This window comes from Nesoenas mayeri (assembly GCF_963082525.1).
Source record: "Nesoenas mayeri genome assembly, chromosome: 2".
Lineage (NCBI taxonomy): Eukaryota > Metazoa > Chordata > Aves > Columbiformes > Columbidae > Nesoenas > Nesoenas mayeri.
The window spans coordinates 65,220,284-65,245,516 of record NC_137543.1 but is presented as its reverse complement, the minus strand read 5'-3'; the positions used below and the strand labels follow the sequence as shown (position 1 = coordinate 65,245,516).

At 36.6% G+C, this 25,233-nt stretch overlaps 1 protein-coding gene across 1 annotated transcript in view; it reads right to left on the bottom strand.

Moving 5' to 3' along the window:
* The window catches only part of LOC308053297 (dynein axonemal heavy chain 5-like), a gene marked incomplete at both ends in the record, with an annotated part of 168,550 nt that overhangs the window by 128,961 nt on the left and 14,356 nt on the right, over positions 1-25,233 (bottom strand). Inside the window, 21 exons of the mRNA XM_080364153.1 lie at positions 1,144-1,262; positions 1,437-1,841; positions 1,925-2,005; positions 3,816-4,019; positions 5,489-5,581; positions 6,791-6,954; positions 7,069-7,192; positions 7,299-7,386; positions 8,171-8,378; positions 9,942-10,093; positions 11,734-11,873; positions 12,876-13,031; positions 13,742-13,831; positions 13,925-14,098; positions 14,834-14,929; positions 17,751-17,952; positions 18,673-18,792; positions 21,082-21,263; positions 22,574-22,672; positions 23,838-23,931; positions 24,039-24,200. Coding sequence (XP_080220279.1) covers positions 1,144-1,262; positions 1,437-1,841; positions 1,925-2,005; positions 3,816-4,019; positions 5,489-5,581; positions 6,791-6,954; positions 7,069-7,192; positions 7,299-7,386; positions 8,171-8,378; positions 9,942-10,093; positions 11,734-11,873; positions 12,876-13,031; positions 13,742-13,831; positions 13,925-14,098; positions 14,834-14,929; positions 17,751-17,952; positions 18,673-18,792; positions 21,082-21,263; positions 22,574-22,672; positions 23,838-23,931; positions 24,039-24,200 — 3,153 coding nt within the window. The remainder of the gene's footprint in view (positions 1-1,143; positions 1,263-1,436; positions 1,842-1,924; positions 2,006-3,815; positions 4,020-5,488; positions 5,582-6,790; positions 6,955-7,068; positions 7,193-7,298; positions 7,387-8,170; positions 8,379-9,941; positions 10,094-11,733; positions 11,874-12,875; positions 13,032-13,741; positions 13,832-13,924; positions 14,099-14,833; positions 14,930-17,750; positions 17,953-18,672; positions 18,793-21,081; positions 21,264-22,573; positions 22,673-23,837; positions 23,932-24,038; positions 24,201-25,233) is intronic.

Genomic DNA, 25,233 nt, shown 5'->3' with positions numbered 1-25,233 from the left:
AGCCTTCCTGAGGTCTCCCAGCAGAGCTGTGTGGGAGTGCTCTGTCACCAAAGGAAGGGGGAAGCCCGCTCAGATGCATCAGCTCTAAGTTGGCCTTGAGCTCAGGCAGCTGAACCTCCAGCAGGGGGGATGCTCTCAGGGTCCCTACAACTGGTGGCAGCTACAGGGTGTTCCCATTAATTCCTCCAGAGAACTCTGAGAGCAGAACAGCAGACATCTGCACTGGGAACTTGGTGCTCTAGCAGGATCCTTTCAGGTGCAAATTCACCTTGTGTCTGTAGCTGGAGTCTTAAGTCATGCACTCAAACACACTGTTGGTATGCCCTCAAGAGGTTTCACTCCTGGTGAAGCCAAGGTTCAAGCCAAACACCTGGTTACCATTTGGACCACCTTGTTTGTAACACCAATGCAAAAGCAGCTACCCTAGGAGAAGAGTACACATTCTCCAAGGCCCTCCAAGAGTGTGTGAGCTGTGTGTGCACTGAAATCTGTCCATACCAGCAAGGCAGCCTGCAGAGGGTATACATAAAGCTGCTTGATGCTGCCCATGGGCTATAGGTGTGCTGTGCATGTCTAGAGTCAGCTGCTAACATGAACTTCATTGCCAAATCACACTCTGTGCATGTATTGCCCTAGAACCATAACAGATCACGGCAAGCCAAATTCTGGTATTTCCTTCTTCGTTGCTATTGTAGAAGTGCCCAATGAAGCACACATACTCCACATTTTAAATTTTTAAAAAAGCCAAAGTAAGTGGAAAAGTAAGACTGAGTGATACTCAGCGAACTTAGAAATACTCAGAACTGGAATCTCCATTCACATTCAATGAACTACTCACATACTTAACATTAAATACCTGCTTAAGTGTCTTGTTGAGTTTAAAGCTTTATATTTGGATCTGGATTGAGAATTTGATTTTTTCTTTCCCCAACCTATTAACTCTTCTGAAATTTCACCAACATTGAAATTATGGGAATGAATCTGTGACAGTATCTGCTCATCTTATTCTGAAATTAGGCTTTTTTATTAGCTGTCTTATATACACTGAGGCTGTGATGTGTTTATTTTCTGAAGCCTTTTTGATACACCATCTTTGAACAGCCCCTAATGAAGCATAATTTTATTGCACCACAGGTCACCTACTTTTCATCATAATCTTTGTAAAAATCTGCAGTATCAACCTGGAAATTCTGAACACCACTCAGTAAATTCGTTTTCATGTCTGGCTGTACCTTCAACAGCAAGTCCTCAACCTGCAGTGCCTACATGTGGAGAAACAGGAAAAACAGGTGTAATAGAAGTCAGGAAAACAAAACAAAACAAAACAAAACAGAGTTTTAAGGAAGAAAATACTTTCATTCTAGCATTTCAACATTAAAAAGGTTGAAAATAAATTTGGTATACATATAATTGGAGAAATAATACAGCTATGATACCTGTGTGTTTAGATTCTTCCAGGCATAAGCCAATCCATCAACTCTTTCTGTATTTCCATCTTGAAAGAGGAGATTGTATTTATGAAGCACAGCATATGATTCTTCTATAGGTCCAACAGTCATGTCGATTCTAATCTCATTCTCTCGAATTTCCTTTAGAGCTTCCATTGCTCCCCGAACATCATCAAGGTCATGGATAGGTCTGCTTAATCTCTTGCTAACATTTTCAATGAATGAATAAATTTCATCCATGTCTGTGGCAGACTTTTTATTCAAAGCTAATCCAAATGTTCTTTGTCTTGAGCGGCATTCCTGAATTAAAGCTATTTTCAGTGACTCTGTTGCAATATCCACCGATTCCAGCACACAGTGACTTGGCAGCTCTCTGATTTGCATTTCTAATTGCTAAGACAAATACAAGTGTTCAGCTTTTAATTTCACTACTATTTCTCTGAGGAGTTTGTTTTTATTAAAGATATAATACTTACAGAAAAGTATCTGATTTGAGTTTGGAATTCAGCCATTGTTGGTTTAGTATTTATAAATTCTCTCAGATTTTCCTCTGGATCCTATATAGAGAAGTTTATTTTAATTATTATTTAGCATTGGTATTACAATAATCTATGGAGGATCCAGCTGCCTGATGTACTCTGCAGAAACAAATGATGCCTCTCTACAAGAGCTTAAGATATAAACATTAAGATCAAATTTCTTCACTTGAACTGCTTTTCCTCACTCTTACTCTTTGCACAATACTCTTTAAGCCACTTGAAATCTATCTGTAACTCAAAAATTGACACAGATCAGCATTTCTTTTATCTGTCCACATATTCCTGCAAAATTTACAATACAGCTGCTAAAACCTTGCTGGAACTATTTCCTTCCCAGTCTCCCTTCTGCCTGCAAGTGCCCAAAAGCAGCTCACATCCTCTAACATGTATTTAGATGGTAGTGATTGTACTCAGCCATCCTCACTCTTCCTGAAACAGTAGATTTAACTGTGGTTTCTAACTACAAATGTCCAGGCCATTTGAAGCAAGCATGGTTTGGCAGGGAAGGATGGATCCAAGGAAGAGGGGGCATTCAGCTTGTTGAAGCTTGTTTAAATGCAATAGAGCACCAAGCATCCTTCTGGTTCCTAAGGTAGGCCAGTTTCTGAGGAGGTGAGAACTTCAGTGTCACCAACTCAACAAATGTGCTGGATTCTCGGTTTAATTACAGACAAATTATCTTCACCTGGCTCAGTGATATTCATCTACAATTTGCACTGTGAGGTCCCTGAGAAGCTGTTATGGCTTCTTTGGGCAATAATGAGTTACCAGTGAGAGTTCTCAGTGCTCTTACAGAAACGATAAAGACAGGCAGAAACAATGCCAACTCCTAAGGAACTTTAAGGTTAAGGAGCAGATTAATTGACTATTTTAGAGGATTTTAGTACAAAGGAAACATTATCATGCTATTGCATCATTCAATCTGATTGCACTTTCTCTGGGTGAAATGACATACCATCAACATGTGGTTGGCTCAAACAGTATGTCTAAAAACTGAGGTAACTAAGCATCGAAATGGGGAAGTCATAAAGAGGGGAAAATTCCCTGTCTTAGCCTGAACTCTAACTGCAAAAGAGTCAGCTGCTGAAACGTGGTCACCTGTGAGTTGGTTTAGGAAGTGGGAGTTAAAAATAGTGAGGAGTTAAAAACATAAGGTTAATCCTGTATTGAGTGCTGGTTTCTCAGCCTGACTAAAGCACCTTTTATAGGTAAGACCAGTAGTTGTCCATCCACAGAGAGTTGAATTTCACCAGTCAGAGTGTACATAAGGTTTTATTTCATTAAATATCTCCTGCTAAAACACTCTTCAGAGCTTTACCATTTATGTGTCTGGACTCACTTCCTAATAAAACCAACTCCATCATCCGAGATTCTCTTCTGCTTTGGAATCCTTATTACTGGAAAGATTTCTTAGTTTATCATTTTTGTGAAGAAATAGAAAAGCTATTTTCAGCAGTGGTTGCTGAAGAAAAACTAGTCAGTTTAATATTCAGGAGCAGTTCTGTAGCCTGCAATTTCTCAGAGATTCTGCTAAATTATTCTTTTTTATAACCTATGCAGACAAGATGCTGTTAGAAAGATGCATAAGCATATGAGAACATAAGCTTGTTTATGCTCCAACATTCTCTTTTTCTTCTACTTTCCTCCTTAGATCATTTAATTGGTAAAGAATGACTAGTTCTGGTCAACACAAGAGCAGACAGTGGAGCTATTAGGGGTATATGAAACCAATGTTTCCTAGTGAGCACAGTCTTCTCATGCAACCCAAACCAGTTTATTTAGAAGATTTGACAACATAGCAACATATTTAATTGAATATGTATTTAACCTTGTTCCAGATGCTTGAAAATTCAGAAAAGCTGTTCAGAAGATCCGATGCTTCAGTTTTAAGAGATAAAATAATTGTATTTAGTTGGATCACCACTTTGTTTACATCCTTGTGCTCGATGATCTGCTTGTCTAAAGGTTTCAGTGCCACCATCCTGGTGAATTTGCTCTCATCACCTAGCTCTACAGCAACAGCTTGTTCCATCTGGCATAAATTAAACAAGAAAGAACTTATGTCCAGTAGTTGGTTTTCTGTTTGTTTGTTTTTAACATTATGGAATGCCCAAGAATGCACACACAACTTCTAAGAACAGATAGGAAGTGCAGAGAAAGCATCCACAGGGAGACTCCCTGTTCTTAGCTTGGATTTTTACACAACAATAGTTCTAGTGTTAAAGCTGATTTTATACAAAATTTCCATGTGGAGCTCTATATTGTCTCAGTGACATCTGTCAAATATGCATCATATAGAACCGTGTTGTTTGCTGCTCCTACACGACTGCTCAGCTCTTCCTGCTTTCTTTAGTGTAGAATTACAATCTCCAAACCAGGGGTGTCAAACTCATTTTCACTGGGGGCCACATCAGCCTCACGGTTGCCCCTGAAGGGCCGAATGTCATTTTAGGACTGTAGAAATGTTACATTTATACACTTGATTTGTATATGTATATATTTGTATATGTAAATGTTACATTTATACACTTGATTTGTATATGTATATATTTGTATATGTATATATTTGTATATGTATATATTTGTATATGTAAATGTTAAAATAAAATAAAATTACATTTGGCCCTTCCAGGGCAACCGCGAGGCTGATGTAGCCCCCCGGTGAAAATGAGTTTGACGCTCCTGATCCATACCCATTCTTGGCCAAAAAATGTCTCTGCAGCAGTGGAGGGTTGGCTGCTTGGGAACCAGCAAACAGTTCTGCTCGAGAAAACGGAATTCAACCCATTCTCTCTAGTTTGTGGTTTGGTTGGTTGTGTTTATTACTTATTATCAGCACTTGAATAAGGCTTTTGTATTGCAACGAGCTGATCTGTTTTTCATGTCAGATCGATAAAATAGGAAGCTACTTTTACAAAGACACTTTTCAGCAGAGATCTACACAGATCTGTATTTCATTACCAGAGGAGAGAATTAAGGCCATTTGATTACCATTACTGTGCATTTCTGTACTTTCACAAATTTCAGTTTCTGTCTAAACCTCAGACCATCCCAAGGTTTTAATGCTCATTTTAATGTCAGTTAAAATATTTGTATTGTATTTACTGTGGCATTATAGATGCTGAATGCAGTTTGAAAGTTTGAATTAAAATAAAGCTTTTGCCTGGGAAATGGGATAATAATTTATACTCAGCTAGTAGTGCCCATGGATGTTTCTCACACATTCTCTACAATTTCATCATCATACTACAACAGTGTTCTAAAAAGATTTTTATTAAAGTAACTTGTGATTATAATATTAAAAATAACCAAACATAAGGTTTATGAATTATTGCTCTTGTGTTCAATTGCTTCCTATAGAGATTAAAAACCAGGCTTTCACTTAACAAGAAGATCCACCAGATTACAAGTTAAAGTACTAGTACAGAGTATATTCCTAACAGATTAAGAAATGTTAACCCAAATACTAAAATTTTAAAATTATCAGTATGAAATACTCACCTGCTGCTGTTTATGATGTAAGTAAGCAAATTTCCACAGGGGGATATCTTTGGCTATTGACAATATGATATTTACTGCTTTGTTTACAGCACCCTGAAAACAGCAAAACAGTCACCTTGAGCACACAGTGAGATTGTGACAAATAAGAGAGGAGAAAAAAAGAAAAAGAAAGGAAAAAAAAAATAAAAAGAAAAATTGGATCCTCCAAACGATACCAAAATGGAAAAATTATACCTCTATCATTACAGGAAATATTTTAATAAGCATAAAGTAGATTCACTCAAAATACATTTTGTAAGAGAAAAGAGTACTCCATAGCGTTTTATCATAGTCCTCCTACATTTATGTGTTTTCCAAATAAGAAAGTAACAGAGCTTTATGAAGAGTAATCATGAATAACTGGGGATCGTAACCTAATTTACAGTACCATTTTCTCTAAAACTGGTTACAAAAAGTTATTTTTTATTAATAATAATAGTTTATTTATTATTAATAATAGCTTTTCTATTTACATCAGAATGTCTGAATACATTTGTCTGGATTTGTGATGGCATAGCTCATGCTCTATACAGGAGCTATATAAATTATTATATAACTTCTTCTATCTATGGTATTTTTAAATTATGCTTTGTGGTTTGATTTCTTACAGACAACACCGTGAAGGCTGCAAATGAAATCTGAAAAAAAAATTAATTACTGATTTTGACAGTGGCAATGCTAAATGAAAAGTCCACAAATCAACACCACAAACAACTTGTACTCTGAATAATTTCAGACATCATAGGAGACTGTAAGTACATGTGTACAAATTTTTCTGAATTAGTATAAATTTAAACAAGTGGTTGAATTTTTGCACAGTTTAGGGCTTCAGGTTGGTAATATTTTTCTCTACAATTTACTACTACAGAATGCTGATTAATGAATGATATTTAAAAATTACAACATCATTTTATACTCTGAAAGAGTTTAAGGAGACCAGGAAGACAAATCAGGCTGTACCAATGGCATTCTTTTCTATTTTTGCATTCACTTCGAAATGTTTGACTCTAAGTAGAGAGTTGTGAACATGAGCAACTGAGCTTTTAGGAAAACAGTTCCTTCTACTGGCCTGCAAAACAAACCTGATCAGTAGCTTCACATCCTTAGCACCCAGTGATGTCACAAATTCAAGTGACATTTAATCTGTTTTTCCTTTCCTTTTAGTTCTAATAGCAGATTAAATTTGCACATGTTGTTTTTCAACAATGCATTTATAAATGTTTTACCATAAATGACTAAGATGCACATTTATTCTTTTGTTACCTGAATATCTTCAAGACTTGGTCTCAAGACAACATTTGGAATAGCCAGTTGAATTTCAGCTTTGAACAAAGGAGCCCACTCTGTCTCTACAAACTTGGTCATCTGATACCTAGAATCATCAACACGCAATCGATGTCTTAAAGATTCTAAAGAAATCTTCATGCCTAAATAAATATAATGTTTAAGTGAGGTTACATTTTATTTACCACAATAAGCTTGGTTAAAAATCTTAAAATAATATTAAAAAATTAAACATATCAGAAAAAAAACAGACTCACATCTGACCAAAGAGTCAGTATTCTTCTGACAAAGTTGTCCCATCAGATTATAGTAACTACAGGACAGGCATTCTTGGCAGCGTGTTTTCTGTTTCAAGTCAAGTTGTGTACAGGTGTACGAATCCTGAAGAGTTAAAGGGAAATTCTTAGGAATTACCCAGCATATAAGTGAAATATCTAGTATCCAACTAGGTTACAAAAGGCCACTTTTTACACTGTAGAGGTCTTACCTCCAAAGTTCTCCCATCATCTGCCTTCAACCTGTGCTGAAGAATGTCTACCAGTTCATACACACAGCACTCCACTTGCTGACTCTGTCTACAAAAACAACCGTATAGTCACCCACAGGGAAGCAAACATAAGGAATACCCTTTGCATACAACCCCAATCCCACTGTGCTGTGAAGAATTTTATGTAGCGGGGAATACCCTAATACTTTTCAGTTTGTTCCTATTGCTTGGGCATACAGACAATGTAAGACATTAAGACATGCAGACTATGAAGAAACCCATTTGTTGGACTCTGTTACATCTGCTTCAACTGAGCTTCATAATAACAAAACAAAAAGAAGTTATTTTCCAACTGTAGTGAATAAAACAGACTTATCATGATGATACAGTGAGATAATCTGTGAAATTAGAATTAGTAAAAAAAAAATAATAGAATGCATCTAATTTTGCACAGTGAGCATAGACATCTTTTGGAGAAGAACTGAACAACTATTCTGCTATAACCTGGAAAATAAGGCCAAAAAATTACAGCACCCGGAGAATATGAAGTCTTACATTAGCTAGTTACCATTAAGAACCAATCAATTAACATAGCGATGAGATTTCAAGTCTATCCATCTTCATTTCTCTTGCTACTTATTAGAATGTCTTAAGAAGAAAAATATGAAATGCTAAACACTACAGATGCAATCTTACATCTGCTGTTTTCAAGACACTTGGGAGTTTTTCCCTGCATCCTGAAACCATCATTTTGCTTTAGACTAGTACTGTTAAAGTAAAATTTCATGAGTAAACTCTCTATGCATAAAAAGGTAAAACATAAATAATCCCTTTCAAATATGGCCTTCAAATCTATGCAATAAATAACCTACTGAGAGAGTTTGTGAGCAGCAGAGATAGCAAGCTTTTCTGTCTGTTCCAGGAAAGAAAGGACATCTATAGGTTCATCTTCTGGCAAAATCATAAGAGCAGTGTTCGACATGTCCTCCAGAATTCTTTCAATTCTGCATTCCAGGGTATCAGTTGCTTCTTTCACTGCATAGTCCAGCTTCCTCAGGGTACTATAAACATTCTTAATAACTAACGAAGGAAAACAAAATGAAAACAAATAATGCAAAATACAGACCCCTTAAATCTCATCTCTGCTTCCCACTCCACCCTGCCCCCCACCACGGTATTACAATAAGATAAGGATTTTATGGCAATGCAATATGCAATTAAGGACAGGAACCAAAGTATGATGGACTTACTCTACTTCAGAGACTTTACATGAAACCATTTTATAATAAGTAGTATAATTGCCTTCAAAATATATCTCTTTTTTGTGTGTTAAAGAACATTGTCATGAAAAAGGTCATGAAAATATAGTGGAAAACTGATAGGATACAACTGTCCAAAAATTATTTTGGTGCTTCTAAATAAACCAACAAGGAAATCCACTACTTTTATCATTGTAATTAACTTACACATTTATGGTTAAAATTCCTCCAGCCAAGATTACATACTAATTAAACCACTAGATTTCTTCTTTCATGTGTTTGACCCAACTTGCTTTTGAAAAAGATAAAAGGAGTCCTTTAACGGATATGTTTATTAAACTAGGGAAAAATGACTGGTTTTGAACAGAGTAGATAAATTCTTTCTCTGTCCTTCATACTTTCTTTGCAAAAATGAAATACGTCACCTGATACCATTGTATTTGTCATCACTAGACAGCATTGTTTGAATCACCAATACTCTTTCTTACCGTACATAGAAAGAAATCACTATAATATCTAAGACACAGCAGTGTGACAGTGGTGCCCAACTGCTGATGCTTTAAGTGGAAAACATCATTTGTTCCTCTTAGGAAATTAATGATGGATATTGTCTATTTAATTGACTAAAATGGACAAATAATCCAACCAATTCCTTAGCTTTTAAATATATATATATATATATATACACACACACATATATAAATTAGGTAGTCCTAAATCCATTTTTTCACATTTTCTCCTGAGTTTTTGTCTAGAAGACAATCACAGGAGCCCATACCTCTATGTATTAGATGAACTGAAGATATTAAGCTCATGCATAGTCAGTTCAGCACGTCACTGGAAGGTCAGAGTTATTTTGTGAACACTGAACCAATAGCTAATTTGTAAGTATCCAACATACATTCTGGTCACCTTAGACATTGCATATCTTCAAAAAGCTACAGTGCACACCCTAGAGAAAAGCATTCCTTTCTAGGGGCAAATCTATTTCACCTGCAGCAGCAGGAAACAGGAGGCAGCCCAGATACTCTTGCTGCACAACCGCTACCTTGTAAAAAAGACCAATTTCCACCAGAGCAAATCCTGATCCAAAGAACCATTAAAACCTGAGTTATAGCTATTCAGATACTTAACAAAGAATCATAGAATCATTTTAGTTGGAATTGACCCTTAAGATAAAGTCCGACCATAACCTAACTCTAGCACTAAATCGTGTCCCTAAGAACCTCGTCTAAACCTTTTAAACACCTCCAGGGATGGTGACTCCACCACTTCCCTGGGCAGCCTGTTCCAGTGCCTCACAACCCTTTGACTTGTATAGATGGAGTGTTCTTCCTGAAATTGGCATGAAAATTGACACTTCTTCTCCTACTATTATATGTACATTTATTGATGTTCAAAGAAGTCCATGACAGCTGCATAAGGCCCGGAGTAAGTGCATCCTCAACTTGTTCTATGAATGGTTTCATCACTGCTTTCAGTATAACAGGAATCCCATTCACACGCTCTTTGTAATCCATCAATAGATTCTGGAGTCTGCAAGACATGATCATGTCAAGAATGTACTTAATTCAGATATTTGAAACAAACAGAAGTTTGAACATGTTTTCTATTAATAAGACTTCCGAGTTCTGGCCCTGTGTTAAAAATAAGAGCTCTTCTTATCTCTTCCTAGCTCAAACTAAGCCTCCTTCTACCCACTAACAGCAGAACCAGAACAGGGACATAAGTACCTCCAGTAAAGTGACTGTGATTGATTTAGAGAAACTTTCTTCCAAGGAAAATTTATTAGAGTTAAAAAAGCCAGGAAACTGAAAACATTATTTTTTTGTTCCCTTCTTCCTCTCTTACAAGACATGGTATGAAATGACACTGCTTATAAGAAAAGCTAGATCCAAACCACTTAGGACACCAAATCCCAAAGAAAAACAGTCCAAATTCTGAATCACGACTTACCAATATAGTTCCATGAAGAGCAAGCTACATAATAAAGCTGCATAAACAAGAATTAGAAGCGAATGCAACTCAGAAGTCAAATACATAATGAACTTCTTACAACTGCTGAAAAAAAATAAGGTAATTGCTGTGTTCTGGGCCAGATTGAAACCATGACTTTAAACATCATTATTACAAACCATATGCTGAGATAACCCATTCACAAAATATCCAGAAGTGTTTTTCCAGTGTTGCTTAAGCAAAAATCTGCAATCTCTGAATATTCTTTCTTTGCCTGGGGAGTGGGTCTTAAGTCTTTTTTAGAGTAGAAAGTAAGTTTGGATTATTTTTTTTATTGCAAACATTTTCTGTTATTTTTGTTTCTCTTGGGTGGCAAAAGCTAGGGCTGTGGCTTTTTGGAGCACATAGAGTTTGCCTTGCACGTTATAAACTTTAGGTTAGTTTGTCCTAAAACACTCCATGGATGATTAAAGAAAAATGTGGTATTGTAAGAGTGAAAGACTGAAAACCTTAACAATACAAAAAGGGAGGAGGTGTTGAATTCTGGTGTTTCTGAAACTCTTTGAACGTTTTCCCTTTTAGTCCACTTCTATTTAAAAAACTATATAAAAAACACTCCCCACAAAGGATGGCTTTTTAGAAGACCTGTCATCCTTGCTTAGTGAGTTAGAGAATAATCAGCATCAGGGGGAATGGAAAGAACTCTTCCAGCACAGAATTAGACTCCTAAAATAAGCAGAAAGAAATTATTTAAAATCAGCAAAAGTTATTTTCAGATATTCACCATAAGAGAGCAAATTATAACTTAGGTGATGTATCACCTATACAAATGTGTGGGTTGTGCCTTAATAGAGTGGTAAATTCCAGATTGTTTTTCTAGCAGAAAAAAGCTTTTGATGTTAACAGTAATATTTTGGAGTGTAATCCCTATATTATAGTGCATAGATGCCTTAGCAGTACCTAGCAGCCTCACTTACAGAGCAGCTGTTGCAGTAACAAAACAAAAGGATGTAGGCATTTTCCGGTAATGAGATTTTTGTGGAGACGGGAACAACTGCATGTTACCCATATTACTATGGAAATGCAGGGGAAAGCAATTGAATTTCAATTAAACTCCATCAAAAGGAAAAATTAGAATAAATCAAAAGCATATGCAACAGACTCAAAGCTTGGGATTCCCATTTGCAGATGAGAATCAGATCAAAAAGCAGTTCACTCACTCCATTTGATGTCTTTTAATCTGTTCTTCATCTGCCCACAAGCCAAGGACAACATCTGGAACTTCAAAATTCATTTTTTTCAGGTATTTTGTTTCATAAAGTACTTCCAAGACCACTGGGTCCAAGTTTACGAGTAATTCCTTCATGTAGCAGTAAAGGGAAAAAAAAGATACAGAAAATAAGGCAGCAGTTTGATGGTTACATGTAGTGTGATATAACTGAAACATATCACATGGTGTAGATGATTACAGAAGATTTTTAAAACAGATACCCATGTTTCTACACAGAACTTCATTCTCCTCTACAAACATCTGGATTTTCCAAAGTATTAATCAACCTGTATCTTACACTGATTTCAGTTTCCTGTGATACCTTCACTGTGCCCTAACACTTGGCTCCTGTGACTTCTTAAGTTTAATTCTAGTTCTGCAGCTACACTCTGTGGAAGATAATTTGCCTTTTCATCTCAGTTTCTCCATTGGTAGACTAGGGAGAAATGTTGTGTAGGTTGATCTCTGTACACTTTGAGGCACCTAATGCTATTAAGATGTTAAATAAATTTGAAAACGAGGTTCTAGTTCTCCATTATGGAATAATTAGATCAAAAAATGACACATTTAGGCCATAATTTCTCTGCACCACAGCAGAAAAAATAATCAGTGAAGTAAGAATGGTGAGATTTTCTGTCTCAGCAAGCAGTTTTGAAAGCAAATTAATGATTGATTGCAATATACTCAACATAGTGATATCGATCACTACAGAGAAGACCATGATCTAATTGAAAATTCCTTCCTTGACTAAAATTTTGGTTAACATAGAAATTAAAACAAGAAAAAATATCTAGGAAGATGTAGATAAGTCAATAATAGATATGTATCTGCTGGGTACTGCCTCTTTTATGCCCTGAATGAGGCAGGAAACTTACAAAGAAGAGACATAATAAACTCTGTTCCATATATACACAAAAAGGAAAGTAAATTTAAAACATTAAACACAAAACAACACAACAGTTTTAGTAGGTCATTTTTTTAAACTCTATTCAGATTATTTTAATGCTGTGCTTGTCTATCCATGATATGATCGAAACAGCATATGTAATACTAAACAAGGCAACAGTAACACAAAGAATAAATCATATATACCTTGGTTTCTGGGTGCCTAAAAAGTAAGGAAGCACACAGAGCATTTCTAGCCCGGTCAGCAAACCTGCACCAGGCTCTATGATAAACAAGTTCAAATTCCAAAAGAACTGCAGCCATTTGATTGTAGCTCTTAATAACCTTTTTCATTTCTTGTGTCTGCAATTCAAGGAAAAAAAAAGGCAAACACCATTTCATCAATTCCATGAGTCTAATATAGTAGAAATGTCCTCTACTAGGCTTTTCCTCACCACCATTAGGAAAAGAAAACAAACAGAAAGCTTTAAGTTGTGCTATTGTAGAGATAAGGTAAGACACAAAAACATTAAAGTTATTTAGGAATTCAATTATTAAGAAGTACTTAACTACTCTAAACAAAAGAACTCTTCTCAATTTTTCCTCACAGTCTTGCCCATAAAACAAAGTCTATACGGTGACCTATACAAGGCACTGATGTTCCATTGAGAAAGCTATAAAAATTATATTCTTTCATGAAGTGTGGCTCCCATTTAAGGTTAAATATCTCAGTTCTCTTCATTACAGATCACAGCAGACAGAAGGCTGTAAGCTTAGGTACAAGGCCAACAGTGCCACTATCAGGATTCACACGAGTGAAACCTCAGAAGGCACAAAAGCACTGGCCTAAGTCATCAGCTTAATGTCTCATGGGAAGTAATGTCCCCAGCCACAGAATAATAATGCTGCAAAAAGGAATTCAAATCCTGGAACAAACACCAACACCTTTCCTGTCGGATGAGCTTCAATATCTGTTGCTAGAAAAGTGAGCTTAGAAGTATAAAAATAAATCTTGCGTCTGTTAATAACATGCTTGAAAGCTTTGCATAAATCCACTTCTGCTAATTTCCAACCTTCAAAAGTGTGGTTTTCTTTTTAAGGAATGTCATTGGATGGTCGATTTTTCTGTATAACTGCTGGGCCCACATAATCTTCCCTGCTACCTAAAACACAAAAAGTATGAGGTTATATTTCCATTAACTTAAAAAGAGTCGAGAAGCAAAGTCTTTGCTCTCTCTCGTTTAGTTCTTTCTTACTGGTGGTATATTACGTGGTATAGGTGGATTTTCTTTTTGCTCCTGGTAGAGTTTACGAACAAACTCTAAGTCTTGGCTGTACTGCTGAAGGACAATGGTATACTTCTCATTAAGATCAATATGATTTTCCCCGATTTGTTCAAGCTTCATCAGAAGTCCCAGCATCTGTTCAGTCTAAAAAGGAGGATGGAGCATTTACTGCAGCAGATGTTAATAGATCATAAAGTCAATTTTCATATTTTTTTTTAAATTTGTAACATGTAAGTTTGTAAGTTGCTTTCTAAGAAACACAGAAAAGTCCGTACAGACAAGTTAGTGAATTTTACTTCTGCATTTTGTCCCATATAGAATATATTTAACATAGTATGAACTGAGAAACTGCTACCACTACAGTATAATGGAATTGGGTTTTTTTTCTGACTCTCATCACACTTTTTTGCTGCAAACAGTTGTGCTAGAACACCTACAACTTTATTCATGCTTCATTAACATCTCATATCATGATCAGGGCCTGAACCAATGAACAGAACTGACATTAAGGTAATAGATGGCAGAAATTATTTCATTACTCCTACCAGTCCAACAGGAATAACTCAAAAATGCAACAGGAAGCATGGACAACACCAAGAAGAAGAAAGAAAATAAACTTCAGAAAAATAGGGCTATAAAATTGATAAGGAAAGAAGGAAGAGAAAATTGGCACCAAGAAACAATGAACATTATCTTCCAGCACTTCTGCAGTCAACTTTTCGGACATTTGTAACAGGCTTGGTATCCTCTGACATTATCTCAGGCAGCCATCAGCATAGTACAGAACACTGGCAGTAATGAAGGAGCTCAGCAGGACCTATGGGTGCTCAGCCTTTCTGAGCACCAGAAAAAGCATGTTGCATTTGTAAAATTACTTACAGTTACAGTCTTCTCAAACCAGGAATCCACAAATTCTTGTATGGACTCATACAATGCTGCAATTTGGTTCTTAAATTCAAGGTAATCTTTCTCAAACTAGAAAAGGGTAAAAAAATAAATTAAAAAAAAAAAAAGGTACCTATAGTGTTGCTTTCACATAATACAAAATTATTTCCCTGAAGTTTTTGTTTTATGTGCCCAGCGCATGTGTTCAGCACTGCAAGAAAGAGAACAAGGACAACACCAGTAACAAAGGCATTTACATTCTAAGCAAAGCAAACAAAAAAAAGTGTTGGGTTATGTGATTGAAGCCTCATTTTTATGAATACAGAGGAGCACAGGGGAAGAAGGACAGACAGAGGAAATCTAATAACCTAATCAGTGAATAGAGCACACTCATCACCTACACCCAGCACTGCCATAGCAGAGCGTTCAGCTCACTGTCCAGGTATGAAACTCATTGAGATGAGCAAACTAGCAGGCTCTCCAGAGCATGTTACAGACTAAGGGAAGTTATTGCCTAGGAGATAAGAGGCTCTAATACTACAGTTTACCAGGGAAGAGCACTTTGGGACTGTACAAAATTTATTACGGGAGTTAGGGAAGAAGCAAAGGCAGAGATCAATGTGCTTTGTGGGAGGAACAAGTGTGGGAAAATGGAGGCATGATGGGATAAAAGGAGTCTGTCACTTGAACAGGTCAGTATGCTTTTCCATCTGTGCCCTGCACCTGATCGGCACAGTCTGTGTTGTCTTCTTACTTATCTCCATTTCTAACCATTTTCCTGGGTGAAAGGGTGCTCTCTTCCGTACGAATGGGTGTGTATGGGAGTCTATGCACCAGCAACAGGAGCAACAGGGCTTAAGGGCAACATACAAGAAAGATGAAGAGAGACTTTTACCAAGGTGTATAGAGACAGGACAAGGGATAACAGTTTTAAATCTAGCCAAAAGAATGTTGATTTAGATCAGACATAAGGAAGAGATTTTTCACACTGAGGGTGGTGAGATACCAGAACAGGTTGCCCAGAGAAGCTGTGGATGCCCCACCCATGGAAGTGTTCAAGGTCAGTTGGGACAGGGCTTTGAGCAACCAGATCTAGCGAAAGCTGTCCCTGTCCACTGTGACAGAGGGGCTGGACTAGATAATCGTCAAAGGTCCTTTCCAACGCAAATCATTCCATGATTCTACAGAGACCACAAGTCACTGGAGCCTGTGCACCTGCAGAGTCAGCAGCTGGAGAGACTGGAGTGTATTGAGGTCTAAGTATCAGCAACCAGGGTAGGAACCATGGATCACAGCAACCAGAAACAGCGGAGCACGTGCATATTGGGTGGGTGGGTGTGTCACATACAGTAGCTAGAGAATACCAAACCAGACCAGGCAGCCCCAGACAACTATCAGACACAGTAGGGTCTGAAGATCAGCCACTGGTAAGGTTGTAAGTCTGGACAAACTACAAGAAAGAAATGTTAGGATGTGTGTGACTTTGTGTGTCAGCAACCAAGAGAGCAAAGGGATCTAGGGGTCAAGTAGAGGGTGGACTGATCGCCTAAGACAAGTTACTGGAGGGACCCACAGCACGTGTCTGTGTGTGTGCATAGGCCTGAGTCTCAGCAGCGGGAGTGGGGCTGTGGGCTTTGGGGGCGGATTTCTAAGTTCAGGAGCTGGGGAGACCTGGGTACCCAGGAGCCAGTTGTTGGACAGACTGTGTAAGACCACCTGGAAGGAACCATGTAAATATATTTTCTACTAACAGGCCTTCATTAATTCGTTAATACTGTTTGTATGATTGCTGTGTTTTCAGCTTGTGTTGAGGTGTATGGCCAGAACCGTGTATAAATGCATGGTGTATACGTGTGCGTGCAGCCTGTTAGGAATTACACAACCAGCCTTGCAGCTGGGGACATGGAGCTGTGACAGCCTCACTGCTATTAGACTCCTGAATTTGGCAGCTCCTAACTATAAGTAATTTGGGTATTTATCTGTAATAATTTTTCTCAGAAGTCCAAAACACTGAGGAAACACACAAAAAGAGTTCAATGCAAACTTTTTCTCGAATAAAGCACTCTACAAGCTTGGGAAGATAGTCCATAGTATACTTTGCTCAAATCATTTAAGTGTGGGAAAGCATGTGATTTTTAAACATCTTCAAATGCCAGTTAAGAGTAAATGTTCACTTTCAGAAAACAACCACACAGCAAGAATTACAGAAATGTAAGCCATTAGCCAGTCAGAAGAAAGCCAAAGGTACTCTAGACTTAAATGTTTAAAGGAAAGTTCCTGACAGTTGCAAGCTACAGTTCGGGAAGGCAGGAGAGAAAGTCAACATTTCTATTACAGCACTCCTATTGTGGGGCTATCAGTCCTGCAAAGCAAACAGGCTACAGCTCCATTCCAGCATGTACAGGCTGGACTAAAACAAGAGTCTGAAGCACATGAAAAGTCTCTTTAGTTTTTACCACTCTGCTCAGCACTGGAGGTAATATCATTAGCTTCTCCCTCTAAAATGTTCATCTAAGTGCCTTTACTATAATAATGCCTTTACACTAAGTATTTTCAATAACAATGACTAACTCTTGCAACAAGATGAACTGTATTTAATGCGTTGACCTGCCTGAATTAGTTTTCAGTTTGCAGTACAAAATATATGCATCTCAAAACAAACAAGTTTAAGAAAATTTGTTTGTAGCATTACCTATCACACGAAACCTAGTTTATCAAAATTAACGAAAACATTTGAAATAAAAGCCAAATTTACCCAACCACTTTCAAATTGTATTAAAGGATATGAAAGTATTATTATTATAGCAAAATACTACATGCATTGTTATAAAATTTAATCTTCTTTGCATAACTCCAGTGAAAAGCACAGAATTAAAGGAATGATTGTCCAATACGTGCTGAATTTATGTACCTCTTTTTTTCTGTGATCCAGAACATCATACTGTTTGGATTTGGTGTTTGTAGCAATGCTCTGGTAATGAGTACTGATCTCTTCAATACCTTCTATCTTTATACGCTGAAGCTTTAAAAGGCTTTCCATCATATTGTTCATATCTGAAATCTTCTCCAAACGTTTACAAAATGTATCAAATTTTCCAAATATATAGTTTTCACTAACAATAAAAAAGCAACAGAGGGATTGTTATGCAAATGTGTTTGTAATAGATTTTCTCTATTTAACCCATTCATATTCTACCAGAACTGCTACCAAGTTTCATATAAAAAAACTCTAGTGTAATAATTACAAATCAAATAAGAAACATTTTAAAGTAATGCATATAAACCAGAAAATGCTTAATCCTTATATTTGTAAATTAAAAGCCTTTAATATATTTCAGAGGAGTTACTCTTTTAAATAAGACATTTGCAGGAGATCAAAATGTGAATGTACAATACTAAACAATGTCCCATGCTGAAAGTGCCAATACAGGTAAAAATCCCCTTAGCACTGTGATAGGCAAGCTAGCCCAAAGGTGACTAAATTCCCCTGGGGTCTTTTCACTTGTATTCATTAGTCAAATTTGTTGGGATTTCAGACCATATGTAAACATATGTATTAAATTAACACATGCATAAATTCTCCTGAAGTCCCCTTGGACACCTGCTAAATCAACAAGTTACTGGCAAAAACCTTTCACTGGTTTATTCCTGAAAACAAACAAACAAAAATAACAACAACAAACTCACAAACCTCTGCAATGTCATGTTTCAATTATAATAAATGCTACATTTTAACTTAGTATTTAGCTTTTCTGCTATCCAGCAGATATAATGACATCTCATTTGTAAATTGTATAAATGAATATGATTCCATATTAGAGTAAATTATTTACCTAAAATCAAATTGCCTGCCACTTTGATTTTCCTTTAGCTCCTCCCTAATTCTCTGAAAACATGTTCGGTACAGTTCTTTGAGGGAAATGCATTGTTGTATCCTCTTTAGCAATTCTTGCCTGAGGAAGAAAGTACGGAAGACAGAAAATCATTCTAAAGAGGTCCTCAAAAGAGTATAAATAAAAAGAGAGTATTTCAGTCAGACATGCAACTTTGCAAAAATAAGAATACAAAATTATGTTACCTGAAAACATTCAAAATATGAGGATTACATTAAAAGTTTTTTTCTTAAAATTGTTATCTACAGTGGATATTTTTAGTGTAGGTTTTATTGTCATCAACCCAAAACTTTCACAGCATAGTCCAGAAAGGACTTACACTGGGTAAACCCTGGCTCCTGAATGCCTTTGGCTTGGCCATTTCTCATCTTCTGTAAACTGCATATTTCTGATGGGTTTTCCTTCATTTGTTTCTTTGTTTTTTATGCAGAGAAGACTGGAGAGGTATTTTTCCAGACTACAGTAAGCATGAGGAAAGTCTTGTTTCTTTAAAAAGATACACGAGGAACATCTTGGTTCCTAAGGCCACAACTAGTTACATCTTATACAGAGTTGTTCATGAACCCTGAGGTACTACTATGCGTGAGATACATAGATGAGGCATGGAAATTAGCCATAAGCCATTTACTCAAGACTGTTGCTCCACTTTGGCTTTGCCTTTCATCTTCCAAAAGATCATTTGGAATGAAAATGAAAGTCAGACTTTACAGACTGAAACCACTAATGGGGACAAAGAGAAACTTTCGCAGGGAGAGCAGCAGCAAATAAATAAACAAGAAGAATGTCTCAAAAATAAATTCAGATAGAATAAGCAAACAAAAGTATTCTAATTTTATTTAAATTAATTCTTTAGAATAAACATAGCCAGTAGTTGATTGATTACCAGTAATTTCTGAAATCTTCCTTTTACCAACACCAAAATACAGCACGAAACCAAATTATTTATTAGATTCACTTTTATGTCTCCTAACTTCAGTGTCACTTTTGACTTGGCTGGAATTTAAGCACAGATATCCTGACTGTCAATGATTGATGAAGCTTGTAACACCTTTTCCTTCTCACCTCAGTAACCATAATCTTGCCCCAATTATACTCTTTCAAGAGGTTATTCAAATCATTACTTTTCTAGTTGATAACTTTAGATGTCATGCTCATCTTAAACCCTCTCTGTGGTTTCTCCCTTTTGCATGAAAATAATTGAGTTGTTCTGATAGTACGTGTTCTTCCTAGCCTATCTCCAGTTAACTTATCCTTCAGATAAGTGACATAACTTTTTCTGCCAGTGATGTCAGCATTCACCATCCTCCTGTTAAGTTTCACCCAAACTCTTCTGTGCTTCCACTTATGCTGTATGTAGCACTTGGGAGCAGCTCCTTGCAAGCAGCCACAGAGTGGCTAACTCATCCCTTCCTTGAAAAGTTCTCCTGGCAGTGATGCCTACAGAACACCCAAGGCCATCACAGGGTTTGCTGAAAACACTGTCACTCCAGTTGGCCAACACTGCACGACTGCTGGTTTTTCTTCATCCCTCTTTCCTCCCCCATCTCTTTATTCACTTCTTATGTTTCAGACTACAAGCTCTTCTTATGTTTTAGATTGCAAGGTCCTTAGAGCAGGGGCAAACTTTTTGTGCTTTTTCTGTATTGTGCCTAACATTTGCTGAAAACCTGGGACTCTTCCTATACCAAGAGCTGTAACAAGGACAATAGAAAAGAAGAATAAAACTCGTCTTAGGCATGTCTAACCAGCAAACTTACAGGAAATCTGGCTTTTTTAATTTAAGGTGCCTCATTAGCACCATTTACAGTCCTCATGTGTTTGCTCATACAGCATTGTCCACGGAATACTCAGAAAATTAAAGTCTGTGTCTAATCACCCACATACCTCACACCAAACAGAGCACAAATGAATTGTGATTCTGGTCCTGGTATATACTGTCTCCTTCCTCAACCTGACTTTCCTGTCCACTAACAGCAAAATACAAATATTAGATGGAACTTCACCAGTTTGCCCTCAGAGCTTCTTTATGAAAAACCTTAGCTCCAAGTTCTAATTGCTCAAGTGTGTTTTAGTCTAAAAAAAGCCAAAAATATCAAATGTTGTGTACTGATATATATTACGTGCTTTGCAACAGTTTTTTTCACAACACATAATTATTATTTTTTTTTTTGCAGAGTACTTAATTCTACAGAAAATGAACAGACACAAGCTTAAAATTAACATGGGAATTGGTGCCTGATAGGAGGACAAAGGGCTACTTAAATTTGCCCTTTAATAATCTTGATGAGTAATCTATAAACTTATTTCTAGTGCTTACAGAAGAAGATGGAATTATTAAAATTCTATTACCTGTCCAGATCCCAGATTTTTGAAACACCTTCACAGAGATAGGTCTTGCATGTGTTTATCATTTGATTAGTGATTTTAAGAAGAAGAGACGTCATGCGCTCTGACGTGTTGTAGTATGGTGATGTACAGTAGATCATACAGACAGTATTCATTAAACTGGGTACATGTTCCATCATTGTTACCTACATCATGAAAAAAATGGGAAAGTCAGCAATTTGAATTTCCTAAAAAATTAACACAGTGGAAAATGTGACAGTGCTGGGAATACACTGGTCAGTGGATAAACATTCTTTTTCATTGTAACACATTTTTCTTGTAGACATCTAATTAGGAACTAGACCATCCAATTCATTTGGGGGGACTTAACACACTATGACCAAGATTTTCCAGAGGAAAAACAGAGGCTGCGCTCTTTTTGGCCATGCTCTCCAGTACATGAAGGTGCTGTAGTCTGTTTTGCAAAGGAATATGCTACCTGAGGTAAAGAAGTCCTACACTGCTATAAAAGAGTTGGCCTGCTGTAGGAAGGACAGCAAGAAGAAAGTTTGCCTTTGCTCATTTTGCCTAGATTTGTACAGAAGAGAAATACAAAAGGAGATGGCAAGGCAACAATAATCTCTCTCTTAGTGAGGACACTGAACTAGAGACTTTTCTGTGCCACAGAAATGCATGCAAGCCAGATATTCTGAGAACTCAGAACAAGAGACAGTGAATGGTCTAGAAAAGCATAAAAAAAAAAAAGTATAGTATATAAAAGTCAAATCCAATATGGCCACACAGTGAATATTTGCAGAACAAAAGCCGTGTGAAATAGCACAATGGATTCCGGGTACAAGGTTTGAAAACAACATTTAGAAAAATTGTAAGCAGCTGGATTATGTGTAAATCTACTGAACCATGTAAGCTTAGACAGTTTTGCCTGGTGGCTGTATCTTCAAAATTTATGCTCTCACTTAAAAAAAATGAAATCTCAGACCCATATGGTTATGAAAATAAGTATTAGCATTTGAACCAAGATGACAGTAAATCCATGCTACCTGCAAGAGAAACAGTTTTAACCTGTAAAATAAGTGGAAGCTGTCCAATTTCAGCTCAACTGAAGGCTTAAGATCATTTTATGATATTTGCATTAAAACAATCACAAGTAACTAGTAACTGAAGCATGGAGACAGGAAGAAGTACCATATGTAAAGCCCAACCTCCCAAAGACAATTCAGCTTGACATCAGATTTGAAAAAAACAACATCTTTTGCGTATTTTTTTCATTCCCTTCAATTATTTTCTGGAATGATAACTGCCTTCTACATAAAAAGTAGTATTATCTCTGGATTATTCAAAATCTGTAAACTCAGTTCACTGGTGCCAAAAGAGTTAAGCTGTCCACTAATCATTAAACATAGGAGTTAAATACTGAAAAGATAATATCTTTCAGAAGCAAAAGCCTTTATTTTCTGAATTTCAAGTTAATTGTTGCCTTTAGAGTACTACTTACAGGTGAGGCTTTGGCAAGTGGGCCAAAAAATTTATCCAATGTATATAAATATCTCATGTTGTCTTTAGCTTCATTGGCAGCAATTGTTATATTGCCATCCTGAGGGGAGAAATAAAAAATTAATACTGTTAAAATTTACTGAAGAGGTTCTTTCTCTTGCATGTTACTGCAAGACTATTAATCCATCTTGCAAACATTTTCTTGCAGAAAGTTATTTCAAATAAGACATTTCTTCTTTACATAAGAAATATCTACTTTTACAGGCAAAAATTGGTAAGATCTACCTGGCAATCAGCAATATCTTGGATATGATTTAGAACAACTCCTTCCTTAAGCCCCTAAACTTTTCTTTCCTGATAGAAGTAACAATAGTGTGGTTTCAATAATTCAACTTACATTTTAGAATGGTTTTAGCATGATACCCATTCTACAGAACTTAGACAAGATCCCTGAAATGTACCAAGGCATTTCCCATCATTTTTTAATAAACACTTGTTAGGGAAAATGAGTTCACAACTAATGCTTCTATATCCTTCTGTTCATGACAGGTGGAACTATCCAGTGCTTAGGAGGCAATTTTGTATGAAGAAAGAAATCTAGTTCATCATCTGTGGCTTGTACTGGCTCTGTACACGCACTCTCACCCAAATTCCATTTATCACAGAAGTCTATGACAATGTTAAGCACAAAAACAGAAACTCTGTAGGCTGACACCCTTTTGCTGGTCTATTTTCAAAACAGTAGAATAGCTTCTTAAGTGTTAGAAGTTCTGCATTCTGGTGGGGGTGGTGGGGTCTGATTGGCTGTACATGGTATACAGCTTATTTTCTGGCTTGCCTAACATTTTGACTGATAAGTTTACATTACAGATATCCACTTATCTGGAGTAGCTGTTATGCTACAAAAAGCCAGCTGCCAATATTTCTAAAAGCAACATGATGAACTTTCTGACATCTCTACAGGTGGCCTGCATAGTGTACAGCTGGAGAGAGACAGAAAAATGTATTGCTGCATGGATTTACTTTTGCACAACCATTCTGCTCACTACATTAATGAATGACACATACAGAAGCATTGACTTCTTTTCAAGTCATTTATTTAACTTCAGACTCTTCAATGTTATGTTTCAACAAATGGATAATAAACCACAGTACAAAACTAGCATAAACACTCAAACCTATTTTTAGCGTTGTGTTCAGTTCTCTGTGTATTACAAATACGGTACTGTACTAATTTAAAACTTTTATTAAAACATGGTAATTACCAGCTCTTTCCACTGCTTTAAAGTCTTTGATCTTGCTGCCTGAAGAATACTTATGATTTTCTTTACTCTTGTACTCTTGATCTCCTCTAAAAGGCTTTGAAGAAAGAAATACAATTAATACTCCCTTTGGAAATGAAGTTTACATCTATTTTTTAAAAACTTTTTTTTTAGACTCTGTGAGAAATAACACAGGGATTTAACCTGTTAAATGATGACATTCTTGTCTTCCAGTGTTCCAGCTCTGCAGATGGACCAACGTCACCAGCTTCTCTTCTCATTTGTTCACTCTCCACTAAAACTTGTCTGATCTGTTTGATCCAAATCATGATCACTTCTTCCAGTTTCTCAGTGACCTCTGTGTTACTGCCTTCAAAATCATAGAACAACATGGTCTCATAAGTACCACGAAATAAATACAGATTTTTAACTACAGAAGTTAAATGTTCTTGTCAAACATAAGCTGAAGTTGTATAAGATGGTGATATTCAAATCACTGATCAACAACAGCAAATTATTAAGACAGTAATAACAAGATGCACACACATAAAACCTGTATCTACCTACTATCCTGCATATCCTTTACAATGGAAACAGATAAAAATACACTGAGTTCATAAGGGGAACAAAAAACAACAATCAGTAATGTGGTTTTGGGAGAATTGTGTTTCAGAGGTCTAAGAAATGCATTAACTATTACGGGTATATTTTTCTGCTTGTATTTCACAAGCAAAGGCTTACACTTCCACATTTCTCTCCTGCCACTGCAGCCTATGCCCCATCAAAAGCATCACGTAACTGACACCACTATTAACAGTCACAAAAATCCCCTACAATTCGTAAGTCAGCACATCTTTTAGATTGCCTTAGCAGCTGAAAAGAGTCCGATTCACTCAGTGCATTATATTTAGGACTCATGGAGCCTGTGCTACTGAACAGATCTGAAGAACTTGCCCAGCTATATAATGTTATTGTCTCATCTTAAGAGTCACTAGTTCTTCTGTGGAAACTGTCCTGTCGCAGGCTCATGTAGGGTTGAGAGGGATTGCACAAGTATTTACTGGTTTGGCATTATTTCACTCTGAAAATCCATGTGATGAAAAGAAATGGTGGAAAGCTATTGTTCAAAAAGACATAACTGCTCTTTCTCTCACATAAACATATATGTGTATATATATATAAGACAAACTTTTATAAATACGTTTTGTTTTGACTCACAGCCCTCAGAGCCAGACTTAACATAAGATATGGTTTCCACAGTATCAAAGAAATTGAAGACTATACATACTAGTAGATGGCTAGTTACACTAGTTACACTACTAACTACTTGGCCAGCAAACTAGGAGGAACACAGGCCACTGCATACATGATATGTCAAGGAACTACCTAATCTACAGAT